At 18.0% G+C, this 10,339-nt stretch overlaps 3 protein-coding genes across 3 annotated transcripts; all 3 read right to left on the bottom strand.

The window, feature by feature from the left end:
• Positions 1–119: 119 nt before the first annotated feature.
• On the bottom strand, positions 120–2,127 carry PGAL8A_00092300 (conserved Plasmodium protein, unknown function; the record flags this gene model as incomplete). The annotated part of the gene is made up of 9 exons (XM_028671810.1): positions 120–157; positions 263–324; positions 448–491; positions 572–591; positions 752–850; positions 917–1,080; positions 1,452–1,515; positions 1,638–1,835; positions 2,013–2,127. 9 exons carry the CDS (start codon positions 2,125–2,127, stop codon positions 120–122), a joined length of 804 nt encoding a protein of 267 aa, XP_028526041.1.
• Positions 2,128–2,704: 577 nt separating this feature from the next.
• PGAL8A_00092200 (RNA-binding protein NOB1, putative) lies at positions 2,705–4,402 on the bottom strand (the record flags this gene model as incomplete). The annotated part of the gene is made up of 1 exon (XM_028671799.1): positions 2,705–4,402. One exon carries the CDS (start codon positions 4,400–4,402, stop codon positions 2,705–2,707), a length of 1,698 nt encoding a protein of 565 aa, XP_028526040.1.
• Positions 4,403–5,135: 733 nt separating this feature from the next.
• Positions 5,136–9,200, bottom strand: PGAL8A_00092100 (regulator of chromosome condensation, putative; the record flags this gene model as incomplete). The annotated part of the gene is made up of 1 exon (XM_028671788.1): positions 5,136–9,200. The coding sequence occupies one exon, from the start codon at positions 9,198–9,200 to the stop codon at positions 5,136–5,138; it is 4,065 nt and encodes a 1,354-aa protein (XP_028526039.1).
• Between the last annotated feature and the right edge of the window lie 1,139 nt (positions 9,201–10,339).

Below are 10,339 nucleotides of genomic sequence, written 5' to 3'. Positions count from 1 at the left end.
AAAAAAAAAAAAAAAAAAAAAAAAAAAAAAAAAAAATTTACACTGTGTTTCTTTTTAAGATTCAAACTATAAAAATATTTAAGAAAGAACACATTTAAATTATATGAAGAACTAATTTTTTAAATGGTTTTATTTACTTTCTGAGCATCGGTAAAAACTAAAAAAGAAAAAAAAAAAATAGCACGTATATGTTTATTTGATTATTAAAAGGCAGTGAAATGAATAAATAAATTATTAAAAAAAATAAATATATAATAAATACCTATTAAGATACATGCAAGATAACTAAGACCAACCACAATTGCAATAGTAAGAGCAACAACCCTAAATATGTTATTTAAACAGATTATATTATTAAGGATCTTTGTATTTAATATTTTTATTTTTTTTTTTTATATTCTTTCTTTCTTAATCATTTTTTTATTTTCTATTTTCTCTCGTAATTACATTTGAGTTGTTTGTGTTGGTGGAATTATTTCTTCCGTAAGATACTTAAAAAAATGAAAAAAGGAATGAATATTATTTTTATTATATTTTTTCTTACAGTGTTATGTTTAATACATATTTATACCTCTGATATCAATTTCACAGCTTTAAAAAAAAAAAAAAAAAAAAATTAATGAAATACAAAAGAATATATATTTTAGTTTTTCTATTTGAAATAAATTTATAAAAATATAAAATAATACTTTAACTTATATAACATAATAAACATATCATTATCCACTTATTAAGTAGAATTTTTTTTTACCTCTCAAAATTGAATATTCTAGAGAATATCTTCTTATATATTGGTTAAATGATTTATGCATAGCGGTAGCTGTTCTAAAGTTAATTACTGATTGTGCCCCTAATTTAAAATTTTAATACGTATACATTTTATTTATTTTTTATAAACATATACAAATTTACTAACCCTTTTTCCATTTCAATACAAAAGTTGCATCTTCCTTCACAAAAAAAAGTAAGATTCCATCATTACAATTTCTATTACTTAATTTCCAATATTCTAATATTTGGGAGGCAAATGTATCTGCAGTTACTCCATAAGGCAATTTTTTTATTAATGCCACACCTAATCTATTTTTTTTTTAATTTTATCAAATTTAAAAATATGTAGGTATTTATTATAGATAGATAGATAGTACTTTTTTTTGCACATTAAAAAATAAAACAGTAAAGAAAAAATAGCATGTAATATTAAATTGTTTAGGTTAATTTTTATCACTTTAATTAAATTGCAATTATGTTTTTCTTTTTATATACAAATATACATAAATATATATATATATATATATATATATATATATATATATATATATATATATATATATATATATATATATATATATATATATATTTGTAGTATGTTAACACTCATATTTTATTAAAAGAAAGTTTTTTTTATTTTTTACAATAATATATACAATAGTTAAATATAAATAAATTACATATAAGAAACTTCTTTATCTATGCAATAATGACTGGAGTTGCTCCTTTGATAAATTAAAATTTCTTTAATTACGTTTTATAGTATTAATTAAAAAAAAAAAAAAAATTAATAAGATATTTATATTTTATTTTGCTATTTATTTTAATGGATGTTTTAAGAAGATAAAAAAAAAAAAAAAAAATACCTTCTATTTTATCTGCTGTATTTCTTGACAATATTTTATTTGGATCACATATATAAGAATATTTTAATCCATTTCTATTGCATAATGAAGGATGAATAAAAGGATTAGGAAAGTTTTCAAGAGTTGTGTCTAACGAGTAAGAATGTTTGAAAAGAGAATCTTCTGGTGTTTGATTGTCTAAAAACATTTTTATCCCATCTAAAAATATTAATTTATTTGTTAAAAAGAAAAATTAATAATACTACTTTATATTTTATATGATTTATTATTACATTTTTTTTTTTTTTTTTTTTTTTTTTTTGAATTAAATATTAATAGAAAACAATATTTTTTTCAAAATTTCGAAAATTTTTTTTTTTTTAATTTTTCTGTTACTTTCCTTGCTATTGTTAAATATAAAAGGAGGATTTTCTATGGGTACATTAGCATGAGTAACTGAATAATAAACAATAAATAAAAATGATATAGAAACAATATTATTTTGATTCATTCTTATATAAATTATGTAGTTTCTTTTTTTAAAATAAATAAAGGAATAAAGTTAATATTTTATTTTTTTAATAGATTTGTTCTTATTTATTTTTTTTCTCTTAATTTTATTTTACTTTAGATCTTTTTTTCCTCCTTCCGTTTTAAAAAGAATAATTCCACCTTTTTTTTTTTTTTTTTTTTATACCATTAACTTTTACTATTAATGTATAAATATATTTTGAATTTTTTCTTCCTGTGTATTTACATTGCGTATAATAATTTCTTATTTTTAATTATTTTAATATTATTTTATTTATTTATTTATTTATTTATTTATTTATTTTTTTTTTTTTTTTTCTATTTTTTTTTTAAAGTCTTTTAAAAAAAAAAAAATAAATAACTTTTCATTAAAAGGTACAAATAAAAAAGTATATAAAACATTAAAATAATACAAAACAAAAATAATGAAAAATATTATATAATAAAATAAAATATATTTAAAATATATAAAAAAAAAAGTATAATTAATTAAAGTAATATACAATAAAAATGTAAACAAATATGATTTAATTTTTCATTATATAAACTATAATTATTTATCTTTTTTTTTTGTGGGAATTTCTTTTTCCTCCAATAATAATTTTTGGGTTTTTTAAAACTGCAACTTTTCCACTTTTCAATGTTGTTCTATATGCCCAATCATTATAATCATAAATATTATTATCGTTAAAAGGATTTTTTATGTTTTTTTGACTTTCATATAATTTTTTTTGATGAGCTATATACTGTTTCCTACCACCAATTAATAATTCATCTTCTCTAAAAATTTGCAATTTTTCTTCAAATTTACTTTTTTTTTTCTTTCTAGGAATACTAAAAATAGTGTTTTTATTGTTTATTCTAAACTGTGGAATTTTCACAACTAACTTTTTTAAATTATTATCTACAATAACATTTACTTTTCTTAGATTATTATTACCACATTTAGAACAAAACAATATAGAATTTCGTCTCATAAAAAAATAACAAGAAGTACAAAAATATCCCCATAATTTAATTGAGTTTATTTTGTATCCATCTATTGTTATTACATTTAATCCAATTTGATAAAGAACATTTTGCATTGCATAATCTGTAGTAACACAAGCAATATTTGCATCAAATTGTTCTTCTGTATCTATATTTAAATTAAGTGTATCAATATTATTTATATTTATCCACTTTCCATCTTTATCTTCATCATCATTTGATATTACTTCTATTACTTCTTCTTTTATTGTTTCACATCCTAATATTTTTTTATTCCCTTTTTTGATGGTATAAATTCCATCATTTTCTTCAGTTACATCACTTTCATTATATTTTTCACTTTCACTATGTTCTTTATTTTCTTCAATTATTTCATTTTCATAATATTTTTCATTTTCACTATATTTTTCACTTTCATTATATTTTTCACTTTCATTATATTTTTCACTTTCACTATATTTTTCATTTTCACTATATTTTTCATTTTCACTATATTTTTCATTTTCACTATATTCTTTATTTTCTTCAATTATTTCATTTTTCTTATTTTCATTTTCATTATATTTTTCATTTTCACTATATTCTTTATTTTCTTCAATTATTTCATTTTTCTTATTTTCATTTTCATTAATTAATTCATTTTTATCATTTTCATTTTCAGCAGTTATTTCATTTTTACCAATTTCTTTGTTTTTACAATTCATATTACTTTTTTCATTTTCTTCTTCACTCTTCATTACAAAATCTTCTCTTTTAAATTCATTTTCATTTTCTACATTATTTTTTTTATCAAATATCCTTTCTTCTTCTAAATTTTCATAACAATTAATTGAGTTTATTTCTTCTATTACATTTTTATTTTTACGATTTTTTTTATTAAATTTTTTTTTATTGATAACATTGGAATAATCATATGTAACATCGTCATATTTATATATCGTTTCTAAAGGAGTTGATCGTAATTTTGATATATCGCCATATTTTCTATGGAGCATATAAGTTAATGCTATAACTTCTATATCTACTTCACTTAATGAATCATAATCACCAGTTAATTTTGAAAAATATTTTATAAAATTAATATCTTTTTCTTCAGCTCTCTCAATTTTTAATAATGGAAGAATGTTACTTAATTTCTTTTTCGAATGTTCATCTTTTATTTCTTTTATTACTCCTTCTGTTATGTAACATTCATATTTCATATGTAGGAAATCCTTAAATTTAATTAAACTATTTGCATCTAATACATATTTCTTTTTTTCCATATTATTCCAACTTCATTTATTGTTCTGCTTACTTTCTTGTTTTACATAAAAAAAAAAAAAAATAAAATAAAATAAAATATTATAATAAATAGAATATAAAAATTTAATCTACATAATTTGGAATATTTTTCACTTTTTATTATTTAAATATTTTTGCATTTATTTTTTAAAAGGTATAGAGTTTATTAATTTAATTATTTTTTTTTTTTTTTTACATTTTTTTTTTTAAAACACCACTTTTTTTTTTTTAAAAACACCATTTTTTTTTTTTTAAAAACACCATTTTTTTTTTTTTTTTTTAAACGATATTTTATTTTATTTTATTTTTTTTTTTTTTTGTATTTTTTTATATTTTAAATCGATTATAATGTATTAAATTGTTTTAATTTATTATTTTAAAAGTTATATTAAAATGTTTATATTCAAAAAATTGAAGAATTTTTTAGATCAAAAATAGTTCCACAAAAAAAAAGAAGAATTTTTTATTAAATATGTTTAAAACAAATTGAATATATTAAAATTTTAATGCTTTCTTCATTTCTTATAATTTATGTAACAAAAAAATAATAAAATTTATTAAATATTGTAAAAATATGTATTTTTTGTTTTTGTAATATCACTTTTTTTTTTTTTTTTTTTTGAATGTTATAAATGAATTTTTTTACAATAATTATTTTCATTTCTTTGTTTTTTTTAAAATATAATATATTTATAATAAAAGAAATATTAAAGTTTATTTTGTTAAAGTATCTACTTCTAATAATATTAAAGAGTGATAATCACCACAAGCAACATCTAATAGTGTAACATTAACAATTTTTTCTGATAAATTATAATTTAAAGAATTTTTTTTTTTTGTTTCATTGTAGGTGAAGAAATTCCATAAACAAGAATTTCTTTTTTTAAAAACTTTAAATTTTGATTTCGCTTTTTCACAACTAGTCAATTTTATTTTTTCATTTTTATCATCAAAAGTATTATTATTTATATTATCAATAGCTTCTAATATCATATTTCTAAAGAGGTCTTTTTTATTAACAGATGAACTCCTTTTTTTTCTTGTAAGAATAGAACATTTTTTATCATCTTTAATTTCAAAATTAGTTAAATTTTTATTAATAATATTACATATATTATTATTTACAACAATATTATAAGGATTCAAACTAATATGTTCACCATTCTTTTCATTTTCTTTATCGCTAATATTTAAATTCATATTTGTGGACAATATATTATGTGAAGAATATTCATAAAATTCTTCAAAAGGATTATGATTGGTTTCATTTATTTCAAAATCAGGGTTGATTTCTTTTTCATTTGATTTTTCGCTGTTAATATTTACTTTCTGATTAAGTAAGTTTACAAATCCTTCGTTTTTAATTAAATGAAATGATTTTTCTTTTTTGTTTTTTTCTATATTATCACAATGAAATATAAAGGAAGTTATATCTTCACTTTCTAATTTTGTGTTCAAATTTTCATTTAAATTATCACATAATGGTAGTACATGAGAATTTGAAGAGTTTATAGAATTTTTTTCATTAAAAAAATTAGATGAAAAAAAAATATGTGTATCATTTTGTTTGTAATCATCATTAATAAATTTATCCTGATCATCTATAGTAGATGTTATGTGATTACTTTTCAAATTTTGTCTGTAGTATTTTTCTAAATCATTTTTTTCTACTTTTTGATTTTCGTTTTCCATGTTTTTTGTTATATTCAAATTATTATTACTATCTCTTTCTTCTGAAGAGTTAGTACAAGAAATAGATTTTTTATTATTAGTAAAAACACTTAAGTTTGATTCATTTAATTTATAAGATGGAAGAGAATTTTTATTTGAATTTTTCTTGTTAGAAATTAAGGAGAATTTCTTCTGATGAACATCATTATATAGTAAACTGCAATTTGTTACACTTTTTTTTATTCTTTCCTCATATTTTTTTAAGTAAAATAATCTATTATTGTAGCTAATTTGATCTGAATATTTTTTTTTATTAGATACATTTAAGAAATTGTATTTTTTATTTCTTTTTAGCACTTCATCTATTAACTTATTTTTATCTAAATAAACAGGACTAATTGTATGCTTACTATTACTAGGCAAACATAATTGATTATAATTAGATTTTCCTATAACGAATATATTTCTTTCAGGTATTTTATTTCTAAGAACACCTAAAGAACAAATGTTATTTATGTAATCAATTTTTTTATTATTTAAAATTTTATTTATAGAAGGTGAAGATGTCAGAAAAATTCCGAAATTTTTTCCAATGCCAATTTGAAATATTTGTAAAGAATTAATTTCAGGATATTCATTACTGTGAGTAAGAAATAATGGCTTTAATATATTTTCTATTTTAAAATTCTTGCTATATTTTTCTAAATGTTGATCAAACATATTATTTCTTAAAATATTATTTTTATGGTTACCATAAATATCATCATTCATAATAGAATATTTATTACATATATTATCTACTTCATTAACATATTCTTTGAAATTTATTAAATGATGTAAGTCTGTATATTTTACATAATATACATTATCTCCTCCTCTATTTAAGTAGTTATAAGGATAATATTTCAAAAAAGTATTATTATTACCCTCATTTTTTGATAATATATTATATCTAAAAAGGTCACCTGGTCTTTTATTTATATTAGATTTATACCAATTTTTGTTTAATTTCATAAAAAAATTTTGTTCATTTACATATTTTATAGGTGCAACAAAGGCTGTGTGAGTGCTAGAAGATACAATATTTGATATATGTAAATTACTTAAACATTTTATTTTTGTTAATGCTGTTACATTCTTATAATAATCATTAGATGAATTGAAACAATGTTTTTCGTTTTCATTTTTATTTAGATATCCCCATACATAAACACATTTATCTTCAGTTAAACATAAACTATGATATTTCCCCATACTAATTTGCACCATTTTTTTTTTTTTTATATTTATATTTCTTGGTATATTTACATTTTTATTATTTATTTTTTCTTTTTTTCGTTCTCTCTTTTTATTTTCATAACTTTCACTTTTTTTTAAATTTTTCCTCTTTTGTAAATTTATTATATTATCATTATTTGTGCATATTTCATATTTTTTTTTCTTTTCTTTCTTTTCTTTTTTTTTTATTTTCTCATTTATATAAGAAGTATCAATTTGTCCAAATTTATTCCATCCCCATAACCACAATTTTTTATTGGCATCTATAATACCACTATTATATGAACCACAAGTTATGTAAATAATTGGATGAGAAATTTTAGAATAAGTTTTATTGGATGAAAGAATAAATCTATTTTTTTTTTTATCGTTATAAGATTTGAAAAACTTATCTGAATTATTATTAACAGGAATAAGAAAAGGTTTACTTGTGTAAGAAATTTTCTTGTCATAATAATTAGGTAATCCTAGTTGAGATTTTTTATTACAACCAAAAGTAAAAACATACCCATCATAAGATAATATTAAAGTATGAAATGCCCCCAAGCTTATATTTTTCACTTTATGTTTGTACCCAAATTGTTTTAAGGGAATTAATTTATGAATATATGGAGATAAAATAATTTTTTCCTTTTCAATTAGTGGACAACATTTTTTATTTTTCTTATTTTTAAATGTTCTGAATTTGGTTTTTTTATAACATGTGTAAATGGAGTTTTTCGAATCTATTCCTAACTGGCCATAATAATTTAATCCCCATAAACATACAAAACCATTTTCGCTAACAACAGCAGAATGATATTTTCCACATTTTATTTTATTAGGGATGAAAAAAATTTTCTCTTCATTTTTGAAGTCCTTTTTATTACTACTGTTAGTAGTTTCTTCTTCATTTACACTTAAAAAGTCATCATATTCTTTTAATTTTTCTTTGTATTTTTTATAATTGTTTTCATTTTCAGAAAAATTTTTTTGTTTTTTAAATAGATTTTCCTTATATTTATTTCTTGTCATAATATTAGAAATAATTAAATCGTTCTTATTATTAGAACTATAATTTAACTTAATGTTAGCTATTTCCTTATTGTCTTTTTGTAATTTTATTTTGTTTAAATTTTCAACAGTGTTTTTATTGTTATCATTTAAACTGTAATAGTTATTAGAATAATTATTAATATCGCTAATTTTGTTATTTATAGAATCACTATTGTAAATACTAGCCTTATTATCATTATTATAATCTTTATAATTTCTTATTTTATTTTTCTTTATATTTCTTTCTATAGTCGATAAATGAAAATCATTTGGTAAACTTGTTAATATTTTATTATATATTTCGTTATTACCTAGATTATTGCATAAATAATTATTATACATGGAATTTCTTCTTTTTTTTATATCCTTTGTTATATCATTAAATTTTTTACATTTTTTATATTTTTCATCATGAGAATCTGATTTATTTCTATTAATTAGGATGGATGAAAAATCTACAAATCCTATCCAATCATTTTCTTCAGAACCTAATTGACCAAAGTTATTATTACCTAAACAAATTAGAATTTTTTTTTTTTCTGTTTCTTTATTATTATCTGAAGAATAATTTGATATATTTGATATTATATCCCACACATCATTTTCTTCAGTAGAAGTTTTTTTTTTTTTACTTAAAGTAGCTAATTGTTCTAATATATTATTGTGAGAAAAATTTTTCCTCCTTATATTTATAATATTATTATCGTCATTATAATTAGTATCTTCACTATTCAATTCATAACATGTTTTTATATTTGCTTCACTTTTTTTTTTAAAATTATACAATTTAGACATTTTTTTTTTTCTTTTTTATTTCTCATCTATATATATGTATCACTATATTCTTAAAAAAAAAAAAAGTGAAATTTTCAAATTAAGCAGTTATAGATTAATTCTAAAAATTTTTTTTTTTTTTTTTTTTTTTTGTAGGTGTGCAAATTTTTAATATTTAACCAAAAAAATCATTAAGAGAGAATAAATTTTCATAACAAAGAAAAGTTTAACTTATATAAATATTTATGTTTAAAAATAAAATTACTCTATATTTTTTTATTAATAATAATTAGTAGGAAATTTTTTTTTTTTTTTTTATTAAATATAAATAAAAATATAGAACAAGTTTTAAATTTTTTCTATATGAGAAGTTAAATCTTTTTTTCTTTTTTTTTCATTGAAACTTGTAGATATAACAACTTTTTTTTTCTTCTTTTTTACAACATAAAAATGTAACTAGTTTTTTATTTACAAATTTTTTTAAAAATAAAAGACACTTTAATATTTTCTCCTTTTTTTTTTTTTTTTTTTTGATACCATTTAATAGTTTAATTACTTTTCGACTTTATTATATATTGTAATAAAAATTGTAACATTTTAATTTTTTTTTTTTTTACTAGTATATATAAATAGAAAAATCTTTTTTATATATTAATTTTGATTATCTATGATATAAAGAAAAAAAAGATGGTTCTTTCTAAAAAAAATACCATCGTTTTTTTTTTTTTTTATTATCTCTAAATGTTAAATGTTACACATTTTTTTTTTTTTTAATATACTACTTAGAAATAAAAAAAAAAAAAAACAATTGAGGATTGTAATAATTATATTTAAATTATTTTTAATTTTTTCTTATAAAGTATAATTTTACATTTTCTTTTAATTAAAGATATAACAAAAATAAAAAAATGTGCAGGAGAAGAAAAACATAAGGTAATTTCTAAAAAAATTTGTAACCTCCTTATTTTAATATAAAAGAATCATAAAAATATATCGACTAAATTTTAAACATTATTCATATTTAATACATTTTACTACAAATATAAAAAAGAACAAAAAACAGAAGATTTAAATTTAAAATAAATTTATGTAATTCTTATAGATGGAAAATATAAAAAAAAAAAAAAAAAAAAAAAAAAAAAATTTAAAAAAAAAAAAAA

The sequence above is a fragment of the Plasmodium gallinaceum genome (genome assembly GCF_900005855.1).
Source record: "Plasmodium gallinaceum strain 8A genome assembly, contig: PGAL8A_v1_61, whole genome shotgun sequence".
NCBI lineage: Eukaryota > Apicomplexa > Aconoidasida > Haemosporida > Plasmodiidae > Plasmodium > Plasmodium gallinaceum.
This window is presented reverse-complemented; position numbering and strand designations above follow the sequence as displayed.